The 19,169-nt window shown below is 47.4% G+C and overlaps 1 protein-coding gene across 2 annotated transcripts; it reads right to left on the bottom strand.

Annotated features, from left to right (window-relative positions):
• Positions 1–2,566: 2,566 nt before the first annotated feature.
• Positions 2,567–17,342, bottom strand: slc6a17 (solute carrier family 6 member 17). Of its 2 annotated transcripts, none has more exons than XM_076026435.1 (12): positions 17,108–17,342; positions 14,187–14,582; positions 11,447–11,604; positions 10,275–10,401; positions 8,589–8,770; positions 7,825–7,935; positions 6,917–7,158; positions 6,626–6,818; positions 6,217–6,409; positions 5,961–6,120; positions 5,667–5,829; positions 2,567–5,100 (listed from the first exon to the last, which is right to left on the bottom strand). In XM_076026435.1, exons 2-12 carry the CDS (start codon positions 14,485–14,487, stop codon positions 4,738–4,740), a joined length of 2,193 nt encoding a protein of 730 aa, XP_075882550.1. In that variant the 5' UTR covers positions 14,488–14,582; positions 17,108–17,342; the 3' UTR covers positions 2,567–4,737. The 2 variants fall into 2 exon arrangements, with proteins under 2 accessions (XP_075882550.1, XP_075882549.1); XM_076026434.1 differs by having other exon boundaries at positions 17,120–17,342.
• Between the last annotated feature and the right edge of the window lie 1,827 nt (positions 17,343–19,169).

The raw sequence follows: 19,169 nt of genomic DNA, 5'->3' as shown, positions 1-19,169 counted from the left end.
TATATATATATATGTATGTATATACATATATATATATATTTATATATGAACAGGCAAAGCAAATGAAGTTCCCAAAAAAAGACCCAATAAACTCTTAATAACAGCTTCCTATTGCGTTTGCTAAATATTGACCGACTGAATCTGCTGATTTTTAGTATTTTCTTTTCCTCCAAACACACACACACACACGCAGCTGTGTAAATTCTTCATTCTGACTTGCCCCCTCCCGTCCCCCTGGAACGGTGACACCATGCAACATGGAGCTGCAGGCTTAAAAATTTCTATCATGAGGTGAAATATGCGGTGGTTTACGCCACACTGCCAATTTTTGTCTTAGCACTATTCGAGGCGGAATTCATTCATTCATGTGCTGCTGTGAGGAATTAACTATTAATGTACGCCAAAAAAAGTGTGGAACTCTTTAAGAATGGTAGAAGGATTTGGTACCTTACAACCAAAATGTGTAAAAGTACCTAAAAGCGACGTAGTTTGGTACTAAATCCCAGAGTCTAAGAAGTAAAACAAGCAGCGTGAACATTTTTTTTTACCGATTCAGATCAACGTCACTGTTGGGCTATTTCTGATTTAATAGTCACAATTGTTCTGCCAAGACGTTTCTCTCCGTGCTTCATTGCTTCTTTCTTCCTTGTCTTCTCTTTTCCTGCTTTCCTCTCCCCCCCCCTGTTTAAAGTCAGCTAATGAAAAGATAAGAGCCACATGTGGCCACTTTGCCAATTGGATTTTCACTTTTGAAAAAAACAAAACAAAAAAAAAAACCTGAAAATGTTCATTTCACTCCGAATGAATCATTGCCACGCACAAGCTGCAGTATGTTTCAGAGTGATAGCTTTAATTTCCTGTTGTAACATCATCATTTACACGCCACATTGCTCTCTTTGCCGAAACAAAATAAACAACAACAAAAAATGAACTAGGTTTCAGCTCATGGTCATACCTGTCGACAAACATATCATTTTGATTATGTTGCCGACCTGTGCTGGTTGCCACCCCTGGTTCCTGTTAAAATAACTCAACTAGCAGGAGTAAATCTACCGTATTGAATCAGCAGCAGCACTCAACACTGAGATAGGAGGGAAAAAAATACACATTTAAACACCCAAAAAACCTACCGGTTCTACTGCATACTCACACACACTCACACACACAGACACGCAGACACACACAGACATACACACACACACACTCTCAACCGTTCGCCTATGATGAAAACAACCACACGCCACCAGCACGAGGAACCGAAAGACATCAAGGTAACGTTACAGTACAAAAATCAAAAAAATATCTCAAAATATACAGTTATTATTTACAGCTCAAGTATATATACTCTGACTATAGACACTTAGTGTGTGTGTTTTTTTTTTATTATCAGAATATACATCCATATGTACAGCGTAAATTGTCTTAAATACTATAAATATAAATATGTGTTTGGTCACGTAAGGACTATTTGCACAGCTAATTAAATCCACTGACACTCTACACTGTGAATGACTTCATATCAGTCAAAGGAACCAATTTTAATTGCTAGGAGTTGCTCTGCGGTTCATAGGGATACAACACAGGACGACAGAATGGACGAGACAGAGAGACCCTGGAGTCACCGCTTTCCAGCAAGGATTAAATGTTTGAAGCGGGTTTCCCAAACGCGTGTAGTGAGCTCAAAAAACAGCATTCAGGACCTGCGATCCGTGTGCTTGGCTGCGTGCGTGGCTCATCGGGCCAACGTGCATCGCTCATCGCACAGCAGAGGCAGTGGCCGTGCACGTGCTTTTGGAAGCAGGCGCCCGTGTCCTCCACCGCCGAGGGCCTCCACCCGACCCGGAGCCCTGCTGTGGCTGCTGAGGCCCACGGCTCGCTGAGACACGGAACCCCTTTGTGCTCTCTTGTCATGTGCTTCCATTAAAAATGTGCTTTTTCCCATAAATCCGAGTCAGAATTCAAATTGTAAGCGGGCAAAAAAAAAAAGTCACAGCGACTGTTTTTTTTCTTCCTTTCTCACCCTTGTAATAATGTTATTGCATTAAATTTGAAATTTGAGATATTAAAAACACGGTGAGCTTGAGGAGGTTTTACCATGTTTTTCGAGGGGGTTGCACCCTGTGTGTCTATTATGTTTGTTTACACACGCCATGCTTTTGTACACCCCTTGAAACAAATGGAGCAACAATATGCTCATCATTGTGGTATTGAAAATTGTAACACATTTCCATGGCAAATTCCACTGATTCATTGTGCAGATACTTATTGTGCAAAAATCAACCGAGCAGCAAAAGCCATTATCTGAACCAGTGAAGTGTGGAGCTATGGAAGTGTCCTTTGTGAGATGCCCGGCATCACTTTTGAGTTCAGTTACGGTGGAATTGTGCTTAAATTTAAAAGCATTTGTCTCAATGTAAATCATTAGCAACACTGTTGCTGCTGCCTTACTAATATTATTTTTTTATTTTAAAGATCCCTCAACCTTACCATCTCCATAAGAGCAAGTCTATGGCTGTGTCTCAATTCAGAGTCTGCATCCTTCGAAGGAAGCGTCCTCCGTCGGCTGAGAAGGACGAACCCAAACCCGCCTCCCCGGTAACCACATGGGACGGCGTAGCCTTCGGCATATTTCCTGCCGTTCGCTTCAGCTGGCCAACCCCAGAAGTTACGTTATTATAGCATCAAGTTAACCATTGGTTCGCCATCCAACCTTGTCCCAATTTTAGTGAATTGGGACAAGCCTTCGCGCAGTGCTATGACGCAACTGGCCTTCAAATGCATCCTTTGAAGGATGCAGACCCTGAATTGAGACACAGCCTATGTCGACCTGTTTCTCTAAAATATTTAGGCAAGCTCCTCCTTTAACAGACAACTCCAGGGTCTCACACTTGAAGTGCTCATGTAAATGAGACGTAACGTTGATCCAAAACGCACAATCGCACGACACGGCCCGGAAACAAGCAAACGTACGGACAGAAGCATAAGGCCGACAAAAGAGTCGCAGCTCTGGGAGCCGCACAACGCCACTGACTGTGTTCCACAACACACCTGCTCACTCTGTCGTCTTGGGGAGGGAGGGGCCCACCGGATGAGGGGGAGCTTGCTATTGGCTCATACGCGTGCCGGCAGAGACACCTGGTGGCCACGCCTGTGTACTGCTGCCGGTTCCAAACATTTATCACAGTACATTCTCCACATGGTTACACCCGTAAACACACATTGTCTCACAATTAAGGTATTTTTTCTTTTCTTTTCTTTTTTTTTTCTCTTTACAAAGCTTTAGTGTAGTCACTCCACAAAAAGACATCTAAGTGTAGACTAAGTGCTCATGACATAATGGTAGTGGTGGTCACCGTTTCAGGAGATTAAGTCAGTGCGTCTCAAGCCTCTTTCCCGTGAAAGATGATGACGGCAGTGAACCTCTGGGACAACATTGCAGCAATTCGGACAAAACGATGCGCCTCCTCTCCTCCTTCCTCCGCCTGAAGAGGATCCGACCTGCGAGCCGCTGCTGCTACTGCAGCAGGTTCTCCTGGGTAACGTGGCTCTTGTCGCAGCAGCAGCAGCAGCAGCAGGTCCATTCAGCGACGGACAATATAACCGGCGCACTCGCACGTCTGGACGGAGGTGCGCATGTCTGACGCACATGAAGCAGCTCCCCTGCGCACCACGACTTTTACAATGGCATCTGATTGAAATAGAAAAGCTCGACTGAACTGATTCATGTCAAGCCCAAAAGCTTTGCGGCGGTCGGCTGCAACCGGCGCAATTTGGAGATAGCAGGAAGAAGTCAGGAACTAATCCCAACGCCTTAATGTGGAGGACGGGCTCTCTGAAAGAAAAGGTGCTGTCGTGTGGTAAGGCTCAGAGTTGCTTGAATGATCTGTGCTTCTGTGGAGAAATGAGAGGACGGTCCCCGGGATGCTGCACTACTCCGGTGTGTGAACGCGCACTTGCACACGGTGACATCTGGGACGATTGCACAACACATATGTACAGTTTTCTACATCGGTGGTGAAGGCGTGGATGGAAGGAGATCCGCGGGACGCTGGGTGGCGAATTATTGCTGATGCATGATAGGCACGGTAAACCCCACGCGGCCTGCTCGCGGCGCTGTTCGCACAATCTCTTCCTCCTCCTCCGCTGATTGAAAGGATGATGGGTCGGGTTTCAATACTGCGTCCCCGGGATCTCCTTCCACCCTCTTTCCCGCCGTGAGCGACATTCCTTTCCTCCAGAAACTGGAACTGGGAACCGGGATTTACAAACTTCCCGCTGTCACAAGAGGAACCTCTCAAAAAAACACGTGGAACATACGATGTAAAGCGTTTTTACAGTTTGCACCTCAACCCCAGGCCAGAGCTCTCTCTCTCTCTCTCTCTCTCTCTCTCTCTCTCTCTCACTCTCTCTCTCTCGCCCTCTTTCCCTCCCCGTCACTGTGACGGATGGTCGATGGGGAAATGTTGTGGCATGTTTGGAGTTGCCTGCGATCCTGCTGGGGGTTGACTGGAAGCGAGCAGCAAGGATCCCACAGTGTGAAGAACCGTGGGCAAGGAGTGACGGGGCGGAATAGAGGGACTCTACTCTGGGGGTGTGGTCAAGGTGTGATGCAACAAGTGGATGGATCTGCTCTCCCTTCCTCATGTCCTCTCTCTCGGTTCCTTTCTCCGTCTGTCTCCTTCCCCCTTCAAGAAGGAAACGGGTCTACTGGATAGGGGAACCTGTGCGGCCAGCGGATCATAGCTCGGACTCGGGCGAGCCGATGTTCTGGTAGCCCGTTTTGGTGCTGGTGCCGTAGTTGGTGTTGGTCATCTCGTGGGTGCCGCCAGGCCCCAGGTAGGCACGGGGGGTGGGCATCGGCGAGGGCGCCTCGCTGGGGTTCTTGCCCAGGATGAAGCGCTGCTCGTTCTGCTCCTCCAGGTTGGACATGTCTTTCATCATGCCTTTGCGGTAGGAGACGGAGAGCTTGTTAGAGCCATCCGAGATGAGGTTGAAGTGGCGGACGATGAAGACGATGGGCAGAGGCAGCATAGACACGACCACGAGGGAGTAGGCCATTCCCAGAGCCCAGGGCGGGTAGCTGTGGAAGCGCTCGGCACCCTGGCAGACAAAGAGTGCATATGTAAGGCAAGGCAAGGCAAGGCAAATGTATCTGTATAGCACATTTTCAGACACAAGGTAATTCAAAGTGCTTATACAGAAACAGGAACAAGAAGACAAAATACACAGCACAGGCAGTAAAAGCAATCAGTAACACAGAAATAAAAGACAAAGTTATTGAATCGCAATAACAGAATCATTAAAAACAGAAATTAAAAACAGAGAGTATTAAAATAGTAATAGAACAAATAAAAGGTGCAGTGTGAGATAAATTTGATTTAATAAAAGGCAGTTTTAAAAAGAAAAGTCTTGATTTAAAAGAGCTGAGAGTTGGAGCAGATGTACAATTCTCTGGGAGTTTGTTCCAGATATGTGGGGCATGCAAGCAAAAACCAAAAATATTTTGGCCCTAAACCATTCAGAGCTTTATAAACCAACATCAGTATTTTAAAATCAATTCTTTAACAGACAGGAAGCCAGTGTAAAGACCTCAAAACCGGAGTGATATGTGAGGCAACAAAAGAGGAAGGTGACGCGAGAAACCTTCCGAGATCCTGAAACCTTACTTCTGACTCCACCCAGGCGTTGTATCCTGCGGGACTGACGGCCATCTCGATGACGGTTGCAACAATCAGCACCACCAGCACGGCCGGTGACACGTAGCGCCACATGTAGTAGTAAAAGCTGTATGGCCTGAAGCCAAGCATGTCCTCCAGGTCCTGCATGAACCTGTCAGGGAAATGATGCATAGGACAAGAGTAGGAATGAAAAACCAGCCCTCTGACTAGGTCGACTATGGCAAGTCCCTTGACGTTTGGAGTCTCCCAAAGTGGCTTATAAGCAACTGTGATTATTATCACCTCTTGGTGCCGTAGATCCAGGCCACGGAGACGTTCTCCAGAATCACCACAACGGTGAGAGGCAGACCGGCCGAGTAGTCGTCGAACATGGTGACAAAGTAGTTTCCAGACCGCTGCACAAACAGCAGACCCAGCAGGAAGGCAATGATGCAGCAAACCACTGGGCAGCGGGGAAGAGAAAGGGATCTAATGAGACTGATGATGGTGATCATCGTTTGATTTCTTGCATGCAAGCACAAGTCAAGAGCTAGCTCACCGCACAGGATCTCCTTGCGGATCTTGAAAGCGTCCAGGATGGGTGTGGTGATCCCAGTCATGGTGCCGATCATGCTTCCCAGGCCCAGGTTGATGAGCATGAAGAAGAACATGACGGACCAGAAGGGGCTGGCGGGGAAATGAGTCATGGCCTCGGTGAAGGCGATGAACGCCAGGCCGGTGCCCTGAACCGCCTGCAGACAACCAGGAGCAGTTTTTGATGGAGAAACAATCAGTTAGTTGTCAAAGTTACATTTTATTTTGCAGCGTTGAAGATGGTTTGCAGCTTTGAAGACACGCACTCTTAATTAATGTCATTAAATATAAGTGTGTTTCTTAAATAATGGTGTTTCTGCATCTGTGCGGCTATCCGGGTTGCCCCTTTTCCGCCTCACAAGTGCTGCTCTGACCTTGTTGAGTTCGTCCTCCAGCACGCAGGCGTCCAGGCCCAGCTGGGCGAAGTTGTCCTCCTTCACCGTCTTAATGACGCCGTACATCTCCGCGTAGTCCTCGGTGGACAGGTGGGAGAAGTTGATATGGGGAGGGATGAGCTCCTTGCTGAGCACGCCTGTGTTAACGAAGCCCAGGATCTTCTCTGCATTTCTAAACCAGAAGACGGTAGTTATGTGAAATTTGACCAGCCGGGGTTTCAGTACAGTCACTTCTGCGGCGGGAGGACACAAACCAACAAACACACTCACTCAACAACACATTTCTCGTTCATCATGTTGGCCTTGAAGCCCAGCACGGCGAACACCACCAGAGTGGCCAGGATGGAGGTGACGAAGTTGATAACGGACACCAGAGCTGCGTCAAAGTGGCAGTTGTTGTCCCGCTTGTTGTAGCTGGAGAACGCGATGACGCCTCCGAACCCCAGGCCGAGGGCGAAGAAGACCTGCGTGGCCGCCTCCCTCCACACCTGCGGCTCCAGCATCTTCTCCAGCTGCGGCCGATGAGAAAAAGTAATTGCGATGAAGCATCCAAAGCTTGGGGAACAAAATTAAACTGCAGAAGATTGAAGAGAGTAATAGTCAGTATAGTCAGTACTACTACTAGTTAGTAGTAGTAGTAGCAGCAGCAGTAGTGACTGGTGGCTCATACATAATGTCACCCTTTTCTGCTGCAGGAACCCTCAGGAGTACTTGGACTGGACAAAGTCCCTCTTTGATTTCTAAGAGAATTTAAATTTAGGTTCACAGGATTTGAGGACAAATATATTGTGAATACACTGTGTATGTATACTGAATGTACTGTATATAACTTTTTTACCAACGGAGATTTATTGAGTGAGTTAAAGCCAACAGTAGTGGGTTGAGGGGGTTTGGTTCAGGGACAGTTTTCACTTCCTCGCAGCTCTGATATCTTTCCAGAGATATTAATACATCAAAGAAAAAAACATTGACAATCCCCTATAAACTGGTTCATTCTGCAGTGACGTGTTTTCACCACTAGAGAGAAACATAAACCTTGACAACTAAACCGTATGTTCAAAACTCAGTAGCGTTGCATGAGATGCGGTTGAAGATGGCGGGAGAATGAAATGTATAGATCTGCAGCTGCTGCTCTATTATTTTACAGATGTGCAAGTACTGCTCGTTTTCACTCTCACCTTGGGGGTGAACATGTGCGCGATGCCGTCGACGGCCCCTTTCAGCAGCAGACCTCGCACCAGGAAGCAGAAGAGTACCACGTAGGGGAAGAGGGAGCTGAAGTACATCACCTGAGACAGACAGACAGAGGCAGATCGTTACGTGGCGTTGCCATGGAGACGCTCTTTCACGAGGCTCTGCCCTCTCGCAAGCAAAATGAATTGAGTGGCGGCCAGAGCGGCCGCGGGCGTTGCTCAGCTCTGCGTCTGTGACACCTTTCTCCGTCAACGTGGCAGGGGGAGCCGGTGAGGTTTGAAGAGCGACGAGTGGAAAAATCAGCCCTCAGGGGAGCGTTTTCGGCGCTGACTGTGAAAACTAGATTAGGAAATGTAGCGCATGAAAACGCCTCGGCGATGTTCGCTCGTCCCTATTGAAATTGGGCTGGATGCTACGCTGCGCTACGTGACTCACGCTCTGGATCGAGATTACAAGAGGTTGTTGCAGTTGTTGCCAAACAGCGTTTTTCCATCTGTCGCAGCCTCCGCTGGCTCCGGCTAATTGATGCTGCATGCGTGTGTGTCTGTCTTTCATGATATGGTGCAGAAATAAAGATGGACCGCCGCTGCTGTTGTTGATATGTTTAAGTACCTTACGTATCGACTGAAAAGCATTAGCAAACAACGGGATGAAACACTTGGATGGATCAGGATTCAGTGAAAGGCAAATACAGCGCAGGACTGATTGTTTGCATGTGTTTCTGTGCAGCCCAGCGAGCCCCCGGTACCTTCCCAGACGACTGGATGCCCTTGATGACGGCCAGGCAGACCAGGATCCAGGCCACAAGCAGGGACAGGGTCATCTTCCAGTTCAGGCCGCCCGTGTCGTCGATGCTGCTGGTGATGTTGAGAGTCTGCCGGTACCAGAAGTAAGTGGTGGCCGAGCTCTTCTCGCACTCCGGCTCCACAACTTTGGCGGAAGATGAGGAAGAAGGAGAAGGATGAATTTCCATGGAGGCAATAACACATGAGTCACATTAAGATGCCTTGGTGGATTAATATTTTGTGTAAGTGAAATAAGGAATTTGTCTTGTGTAAAGCTAAATATTGACTTCATGAGTCAGGTCTGATTTGCACAGAAACATGCTCTGCCAGGAAGCCACTTGCTTCGAGCTCTTTCTTAAACCGTGTGCCTTCAATATTCTTCTCTGGCTGCTCACCGCCGCCTCGTTCCGATTCCAAGAAAGCCACTTTTTCAGGATAACTGGACTTAAAAACGACGAGCGCTGCCATTTGATAAATCCAACAACCTAAACATCAAAATGTTTATTTTGACAAAATAAACAAGATAAAACTAGGAGGCTCCGCGGAGAAAACCCAGTGTGTGTTTAACGTTCAGCGCTAAACCTTTGTCCTCGAAGCCGAACGCATCTGTTCTGTTCATTCCTGTGGTGCTTGTTGAAACTGCGGAGAACATTTCCAGCCCACTGCTCTCTAAGCCCTGCTAACTGTCAACAGACAAAAGCTCCAGAGTGTAGAGCCGAGCGGTACGAAGCAGAAGCATCCTTATGTTGGCCCGTATTTGTAAATTCTCTACCCTCAACTTCATTTAATGCGATCCATCTGGAGGCTCTGCGTGCGTACGGCCATGAGCGGAGCCTACAGGCCACCAGCCCTGGTGTGTCAGAGGCGGCCGATGCCCTTCACCCTGCCAGATCGTACATGTTCTCCCACCGACGGCGACCAGCTGACGCTGTTGGCCGAGTCACAGCGTCTGGCAGGGCAGCAGCTCTCGAAGAGGAGGTGCAGCCACACACACACACACACACACACACACACACACACACACACAGACATGACATTGACTTTCATCATCCATCTTTTTTCTTTTTTTTTCCTTTTTTTACGCAGCCAAACTCAAACCTCTATGCATCTAAACTGAAGCCTTCACTCGTACAATTATTGACTTGCTATTGCAACTGCCACCTCAATACAATGTCCTTGGTTGGTACAAAACGCACTCTGGTCCTCACAATGCCATATTCAAAACACGCACACACACACACACACACACACACACACACACACACACACACACACACACACACACACACACACACACACACGCACACACATTTCGATCTCTCTCTCTCTCTCTCCCTCTCTCTCTCCCTCTTTCGCCCTCTCTCTCTCTCTCTCTCTCTCTCTCTCTCCAGCTCTCATCTCTGCGGAGCTCCTGCTGCATGACTGCAGAGCTGTTTCAATGCAAGGACACGTTCTCCCACTCGAAGCTCCGCCCTCTGAAGCACCGCGCAGCCTGTTTCTGTGTGTGCGTGCTTGCGTCTGTGAATGTGGCATTGTCTGGCATGGTTTTATTTATTTATTTTTACTTTTTTAATTTTTTTTTTTCCTTTTTGCTCTGCGTCTCCTCGTCTCATCCTGTTTATCTTTTCCTGGTCTGGCTGTGCACTTACTGGCTTGGCTTCCATTTCTCCGGATGGGGCATTCGGCCCAAGGCAGTGGAAACTGGAATGACTGGAAGAAGTAGAAGATGCTCCAGCCGATGATGACGTTGTAATAGAGGCCCACGAAACCGCAAACCTGTTGGGCAAAAAAAAAAAGGGGGTTATACCCCGAATTAAAAGACTGTCCTGGAACAAATCGAACCAGGAGACGTGCAAACATGGAGTTGGGACACGAGCGCTGGCCCCACGGCTTAAGTCACAGTGTTGATGAATTATTGAGATGTTTGCTCTCAGCAGCCGGGGCTGGGGTCCTCTATGAGCGGGTATTTATAGCTGCTAAATCTCCTGCTGCCGCACGCCTCGCTGCCCCAGACCTGGCCTCTCCCTCTCCTCCTCTGCAGCGGGATTAATGAAACTGGCTGACAAACAAAACAAGCGGCGCGGTCGATCAGCGGCTGGTCGACTCAGAGGCCGGTGACTGAGGGCGACGGCCGGCAGAGGGAGCGGGGACGTGATGAGCGGAGCGATCAGCACCGGGCTTCGTTGGAAGACAATGAAGAAATGAGGAAAGACAGATAGTGGCAGCCCAGCTACTGTCTCTGCGTGAGACACATTATGGCTAATGCTACATGCTATTATACTGTAGTTTTATGGGCTAAACAGTTGTGTTTTCATCGCAGCAGATACCAGGACGTATCCAGATACTGAGCCTGAAAGACAGACAAGCAAAAAAGGATCCTCCAAATCCAACCAAGAGGGTCAGTGGGGCGCAAAAGACTCACACTGAGAGAAACACGAGCTACTCGTGTTTGAGTGAAATAATGATTGCTCAAGTCAAAAGGTCTCTGCTTCTAATGAGGCAACTTCTTGCGACAGGGAGTGACAAACCAAACAGCAACAGGAGCTGGACTCAACACGTGCTAGTTCCAGAAAGTGCTATTAATTAACACCAACACGGCCAGATGCAGACTCTGTATATGTGAAATGATATCAGCCCTGTCACACGTCTGCTTGTCAAGTGGGAACCTGCCTTCACCAGTATGAAGACCTGCTCTGGCCCAGCTCACGTGGAACCCTGGCCTATTAGGTACTAAAGTAGCTAAAGCTTAAAAAACAAGGACTTGCTCTTAAGTAAAAAAAAAACAAAAAAAAAACATATGAGGTCCCCATCAGTCACTTACCATCAGACTGGAGACCCCGATGCCCCCCAGCTGTGGGTAGACGTAGTTCCAAACCCCGATGCTGCCGCGTCTGATCCTCTGACCCACCGCCAGCTCCAGGAAGAACAGCGGGATGCCGATGAGCAACAGCAGGATGGAGTAGGGCACCAGGTAGGCACCTGAGACAGAAGGGACATGGTTACTAGAGATTAGAACAAAGATTTTGAAATGCATTTGAAGTTCAGGCCTGAAGCTCACTGTGTAATGACACATTGGTCATTTGGATTTATTTGGATCCTTCTGTCCTTTTGTCCCCTCAAATTTGCTTGTTGTTTCTAATCTTCACTTCCCACTGAACTGGCTTTTTTTTTCCGGTAACCCTTTCAAAAGCGACAGAGAAGGCGGCAGCCACTCAAGAGACAAAACGGGTCACGTCGTCCCGCCCTGCTGCTTACGTCAGGCACCATGGCGACGTGACCGTCCACAGCCAGAGGGGAGAAGGGCTGTGGAGGACACCAGACCATTTCCAGACTGAACGTGAATCACGTGATGTCCGCCTCCATAAAAAAACCCCCCAAAAAACAAAGAAACCAAAAAAAAAAAACAAACACAGATTGGGTCAGGAGTGGCTATTAGAGACCGCATCAGACAAAGACAACAAAGACGGGCACGAGGCGTCGCGTCATCCGAGCCGCAGCCGGCAATCAACGATCCATCATGTCTATTCCTGGCACACAGAACAAACAGAACACATTTGACACTCATTCTTTGTTGTTCTGTCCCCCCCGCCAGACAGGCACAATTTCTTTCCGCACATGCACCAGAACCTCCTTTCCCTCCTGTCAGAAAAAGGTGAGGGTACAGCAGATTCATCAGACCTCAAATTAGTATAATCTGGTTGCAGGTAATTTTTCATAATAAAAGCATGTTACACTGTTGCACATAAAGTTGGGATCATATATTTTTGATCCTAATAAAAACTGTAGTTGGGACGCATGATGTCATTGCACCTGGTAAGAAGTGGCCACTGATGCATTTCACACAGGATTGTGTCTGAAAACTTTTTTTTTGGAAACTGTGTGGGCAACAGTAGAGCTGAAAAGATAGGAAAAGAGAAGGACACAAAAAGAAAAACTATTTGGAAACAATTTTCCTGAATCAAAGATTTGTTTCCTTGTTATTTTAAACATTGGTTCTGCTGTTTTACATGGACGCTCATCCTTACGCACATGGCGCCAGGATACATCTTAATTTTAATGCTTCTTGTGGCTTTTGTTTCAGCTGTTTCTGGACTAAAGGACAAGTTGTTCTTTCAGCTATTACCTACACCTATAACCGCTCAATTGAATCAAAGAAAACCATTGAATCAAAAAAGAAAAGTAGTCAGTAGCTGCAGCTCTAGACAATATTGCATTATAGCGTGATTATTGAAATATATTTGTTCTTTTACTTTTATAGAGGACACAGAGAACAAACAAGCTGGGGGCTATTGCCAGTAATCACTTTTGCTTTTTTTTTTTTTTTTTTTAAGGAAAATAGATGAATAGCAGGTTTACAAGATAATCTTTCCCATCATAATTTAATTTCCACATAAACACAACCACAACGTGCTTCAGACAGAAAGTGATGGTACACGGTGCTTCACTGAGGAAGCAGAAAACATTTCAGCAGCTTTCCTTTCGTGCACATTGTACTATTATACTATTAATACAAACCGTTTAATGTCTTCAACAAGATTTGATGACGATAAATGGTGAAGCACACGCGAGGAACATTTTGTCCTCCTCTCCACGATGAAGACAAAGCAGCACCACCCACAGAGCCAAAATTAAGCAGGAGATCACACGCAACCACAAACGCACACACACACACACACACACACACACACACACACACACACACACACACACACTCGTAGGCTTCGATTTGAATCATGCAGCTTTGCATCTCAAATATTGTTCTTTGCGCACGCCTCCCACGCAAGGTACGAGCAGCTGCGTCTGGAAAAGCCAGGAAATCAATCAATGTTTACGCTTTGCACTTCCTCCATCTTAGTCACGGCCACCCCGCCGTGCCATCGCAGCACAATGCCGTTGAATCACGGCAGTGGATTGATAAGGCCGGAGGAATGAGAAACCTGCAAGGAAAGCAAATATGCTTCCCTCTGTGTCTAATGGTGGGGGGGTGGACGATCTTATCCTGCCTGCCGCTGATGACGAAGGGACATTAAAGAAGCCGGCGCTCCGACTTGAATCTTTTCACTCTTCCAGCAGCTTGATGAGAAGATGGCAAAACGCCTCAGAAGGACGGCGTCCTTGTTATGTCGCAACACTTTTTTCTTCCCCCCCGACACACAAATGGTGTCCGCCTGTGCCACTGACGGGGGCTCGTTTAACGCAAATTCCCCTTTCGCTGCACTTCCGGCGTTATCGGACGATGGAAATGAGTTCCAAACGAGTCGCAATCGCCTGGGCAGGTCTCGCTGTCGTGTGACGCAAGTGAACGATTTATGAAGTGCAGAGAAAAAAAAACAAACATGTCTCAACACTGGGAAAACAATTGAATGACGAATTCTATTGGCAATCTAGCTCTTCTTCCCATCTGGCGGCTGATTGCATTGAAGGTTTTCGCAGAACCGCAATGCACAATTAGCTACAGACATCCCCAACTGGGCAGCAGATTTTAGACTTTAGCCTGCACACGGCCGAGGTCAAGGACCCTTCAACTGCTGAGACCTTGCAAAGCATCACCGTCCACCCACCTCCTCCGTTCTTCTGGCACAGGTAGGGGAACCTCCAGACGTTGCCCAGGCCCACCGAGAAGCCCACCTGGGCCAGGATGTACTCCAGCTTGTTGTTCCAGGCGGGCCGGCCGTCCTCGGCGTCGGGGTCGGGCGAGGGCAGCAGGGCCTTGACCGGGGCGGTGGAGCTGGGGCTCAGGCCCATGCTCATCTGGCTGCTCTTGTAGTCCATGGCGTGCTCCAGCGACAGCAGGTCGGCCACCGACTCGGTGACCGGCTCGCCGCTCTGCTCGCGCTGTGTCACCTTGGTGTTCTTTGGCATGGCGGCGGTAGCTTGGTTGCTTGAAAGTAGGAGGAAGAGGAGGAGCCCGGGAAGGAGGAGGTGGGAGAAGATCTGTGCTTTGTTACTCCGCAAATCTGTAAAACAGTGGAGTGGAAAGTTGTGAATTAAATATGAGATGTGAAGATGAGCTAGCGATACCAGTTGGGCCAATAAATGCAGGCCATTTAAAATGTATGTGACACGGGGGGTGAATGTGAAAATAACTTGTGAGAATGAAAAAAAACAAAACAGTTTACAGCTTCAATTATGCAACAGCGTCCGGTCTCAACTCCCTGCTCAGCTGATGCTGAACCGTGCCAAAACGTTTCAATCCCTGATGGACTGTAAATTAGCATTCAATAAAAGAGACATTATTGAAGCACGAGAGAAAGATCACAGCAGGAAATGGATTCAGAGGGGAAGCACTTTCTTCCCTTTTATACGTTTTGCGTCGGCTGTTTTCTGCAACAAGCAAAGCAAAAAAACACAACAACAAAAAAAAATGCATTGGTGCTCTGCAGCCGCCAGTTAAGGCATCACAGTCACCAACTTATTTTGCGACCCAATGTGACCCAAAGATTGAATTAGAGCGCACTTCACAGTGGAGCTCATTATGCTTAAGTGGAGTCATGTGAACGGCATGAGTGCCACTTTTTGCGAGTTAGCCTCGGCAGAATGCGCCGCAATAAAGTGGAAGCCGACCGAGCTGAGATTCCATCTGTGAACACTTCTTGCTCTGTCCTAACACAGATTTCAACATTTCTCATCAGTACTTGAGGGCTGCAATTAAACGGCTCAGTGGTCCGGCGCCAACGCTAAACATCTTAATTTTTCAAAGAAAGATTCCAAGAAGGAAGCAGTCACAGCGATGGGAAGCCTCTGCTCATTCACTCCCAATTGAGTTCCTTCAAGTTTATTCCATATGATTTCATCATTGTTTGATATATCTTGCCTTTTCGCGCCATAGAGAACAACTTCTGACGTAAGATCGACGGCGGGGTCCATCTCAAAGCAGACACAGCCGACCGAGGTCACAGCCGGGGCCCTTTTATTCACAGCCGCTGCTCTGGAGCCGTTGCCAGTCGGGCTGGACGGACGGCGAGCCCACCCACAGGCGGCAGCAGCAGCAGGAGCAGCAGCAGCAGCAGCACGCACAGTGCATTCCTCAACAGTGGCAGTAAGCCCCTGCAGTCACGACATCCGACGGATCCCCGGTGCAGTAACCCACAGCGGAGCAAAAAAACTAAACACCAGACACCAGGCTTGTTTTGGAAATGAATGATGATTATGATAATGAAAAAACTGACATATTACTCAAGCATTTAGCCCCGTTACTGAGGGGTAATGGAGACGCAACAAAGTGTCTCGACACAGATGGCACATGACACACAACGCCAGCCGGCAGGACTCGTGCACCAGTGCAAGACTCTCTCACGGAGGGTGACTCACGATGCATGAGGGGGAAACTGACAAGTGAGTGTTTGCTTCTCCTCAGGATTAAACCAAAGAGGTTTTTATTGCCACCAACAACCAGCTGGATGCACAGAAGACCCAGAGGAGGAGGGAAGGAGGCACCTCCGTCCTCACTTACACGAACTGGAGCTTCACATTTTGGGGTTTTGTCTGTGGCTCGGCAGCACTTCTCCCTGCGATGGTGCACTCTCACTTTTTTTTTTTTTTTTTTCAGAAATCCAGACCCGTTGCTAAGCGATGGCTCTTCCTGTGAAATCCAAGTCCTGTCCCTGCGCATCGGCGCTCGCCTTCCTCCCCGTCTCAAATGTTCAAATATTATTCCCCAGGGGGCTGGCGGTGGTTGGCGCGAATGAGCAGGTGGGAGTGAGCCGGGATGAACGATGGAGTGGGGTGATGGAGCTGAAGGACCTGATGCAGTGTCCATCAGGTAGCCATGACTAGAGGGTGTGCGCATTGAGAAGGTGAAGGGGGAGATCAGGATGTTCTTAGCCTGCCTGGGGGAACTGATCCTCCCTTGCTGTGGACTGCCGTGGCTATTTAAAAATAAATAAATAAATAAATAACACCTGTACGGCCAGGTCCAGGTACCTCCTGGGATCCGAGGCAGCTAAGCCAAGCCAAGCCAAGCCAGGCCAGGCCAGGCCAGGCAAGAGCAGCGACTGCCTGAGCAGGATCCTGGATGTGCTATCCGCGTGGATGCAACAACCACCGCGCACCTCGTCAAGGTCAAATCACTCACCTGGCGGAATGAACGCGTTAAAGTCCCCTCCCTATTCGATGATCAGCCTGTGTGCAGCTGTTACCCGGAAATCATCGCAACTGTATGCACGCCAGTCGCCACGGAAGCATGGCATTAATATGCGATGCTTGAAATTAAAATCTATGTGTGTGTATGTTAACGGCAATGCGGGGTTATCCTCGCTAAGGGAAAGACGCGGCGAAAGATGACGTTAATACGGGATGACAAACAAACAAACAAAAAAAACTCTTTATAAAGGTGGATATATACATATTTGTAAAATAAATAAATATATAAATAAATAATATATTAAAAAAAAAATCGCTATCTATTCTCGTCAAAACTATGAATACGTCAGAAAGAAAAAAGAACATAAAATAAAAACCCAACACGTCTCCGCGTCCTCACCGAGGTGCTCACCTGGCACTCGTCAGGTCCGCGTTAACGAGCCTTAATGCAGAGTGACGGACGTTTTCATTCAGCTCCCGCCTCCGTGTGAACCATCTCCCAGACTGCTGCGGTCCGCTCGCAGCTCCCGCACGGCCAGAGTAGTCGCCCCCTCCCTCTGCGTGATTTATGGTGCGCCCGTATTACAGTCGTTACGGCACATTTATTGGGGGGGGGGGAGAAAAAAGAACAGTGCACTGCTACACGTGCGGCTTTGACGAGACGAGCCTCCCTGGAAGTGACAGTTAAGAGGTTCTATATCAGTGCCGCAAGAGCGCTACTGATCTGATTGGTTGCAAGAACTGCGGCGATATTTTTTTTTCTTTTTTTTTTTTTATAAATGTTTTTTATTTATTTATTTGTTTTGTTTTATTTTTAGAGCTAGACAGAGAAGACGCAGGTTCTATCGATTTCCGGTTTTCAAAATAAAATTGAATTTACTGGCGTCACTTTCGCGAAAATTGGTTTATTATTATTATTATTTTTATTTTATTTTGTAAAGCAGGTAGCAAGGAAGCACGAAGACGTAAAAGGGCTGATCATGTGTTGACATAACTAGTTAACATCTCGGATAGTTACTATTAAAGGTCCCACATTATAATTAATTTTAGTTCTATATTTCTCATATTAGACAGAAATGGATGAGCCACGCACACCTCCAGCAAAACAGCAGATTCAACCCTGTGTTTACAGCTCCCTTGTCAAAACATTGTGGTTTTTGATTTGATTTCTGTGTGTGTGTTTCCTACTGAAACTGATAATTAGCTGGTTTTTCCACACCGGAATAGTTCCAGTGGCAGAACGGGCACGAGGCTGGGTGTGAGAACACTGAGCGAGTGCTCAGTGCCCTTTGTGACATCACTTTACTGCTGTGCAAGATTGTGTTTTAAGGGAGCAGTTTCCTTTAACTCAGAACAGAGATCGTGTCTCTACGTTTCATTCACAGGCAAGGTATACCGTTGTTAGAAAACATCGGTTAAGTGAGGGGAGTGTATTTCAAAATGTGGGACCTTTAATAAATGAACCGCACTGGACGTAATAGGCGTGCAACACTAAATCTCCGAGCTGCTGCTTTGACCATGGGGATGAGAAGGCGGTTAAAATGGTCACACAAGGTTAACGAATCTCCCTCCCGCTTCACATGGGGCTTCTGCGCTATCGCGTGAACGGCTCCCCGCGACGCTGCGGTTTTCTTCGTTTGATCGCCCCTCCCCTGGTTCCCACGTGGTCCGGGCCCGTGTTGAGCCACGGGCTCCCGGGGGGCAGGGGGGCGGGGATAGAGGCATTACTATGGAAAGTCACGACGTGGTCTGACGCAGGTTTGACTCACCCACTCGCTCGTGCGCACGTCACTAGTTGATCAAAAAAAAGGAAGGGGAATAAAAAGCATCTGCAGAGGGTAGTGTGTTGTCACGTCAAAGGTAACAGAATGAGAACACTGCGGAAAATAGCATTAAATATAAACACGTTCAGTCGTCTGCATTATCATTATTACCATCGTCGTTATTGTAGGAATACTCATTAATATACTAGTACTGTGGTAGTTTTCCTGTACTACTTATAACAACAATACCAAGAACAGCATTTTGTGGTTGTTTTGTTAGGTCCTCATTACTCTTTATATTGTTCTTATCGCTGTCGTTATCATAATTGTTACTAGCAGCATACGAAGCTACAAGCTAGCAGTAGTTTCAGTTTTATCACTACAATGTTAATCATGTTAGCACTGGCGCTATTGGAAACAACATATCTTATTATTATTTTGTTGTTGTTGTTCTTGTTGTATTACTACTAACATTGGAGTGGTAGTCGTTAGAGCCACAATACTAATATTAATATTATTGTGACTACTATTTTTGACAATAACAACATTTTTGTTGTTCATATGTTATGATATGATATTTACTATCATCATTTTTACAACTGTTACTCTGGTTGATGTTTTTGCCACATGATATTCACTCGCAGTGATGTAAATGAAAGGAAAGTTGCGCATCACACTCACTAAGTGCTCCGATTTCCT

The sequence above is a fragment of the Nelusetta ayraudi genome, unplaced genomic scaffold (genome assembly GCF_046127955.1).
Source record: "Nelusetta ayraudi isolate G7.1 ecotype Tasmania unplaced genomic scaffold, CSIRO-AGI_Nayr_v1 ptg000019l, whole genome shotgun sequence".
NCBI classification, from domain to species: Eukaryota; Metazoa; Chordata; class Actinopteri; order Tetraodontiformes; family Monacanthidae; genus Nelusetta; species Nelusetta ayraudi.
The sequence above is the reverse complement of the archived record's forward strand: the minus strand, read 5'-3'. Positions and strand labels throughout refer to the sequence as shown.

Coding starts and splice junctions, on each gene's coding strand:
- slc6a17 (XM_076026435.1), bottom strand. CDS start 14,487: ATGCCAAAGAACACCAAGGTGACACAGCGCGAGCAGAGCGGCGAGCCG. Junction 7,936..8,588: donor GCATCCAGTCGTCTGGGAAG/GTACCGGGGGCT, acceptor TGTCTGTCTCAG/GTGATGTACTTCAGCTCCCT. Junction 5,101..5,666: donor ACGCCTGGGTGGAGTCAGAA/GTAAGGTTTCAG, acceptor TTTGTCTGCCAG/GGTGCCGAGCGCTTCCACAG.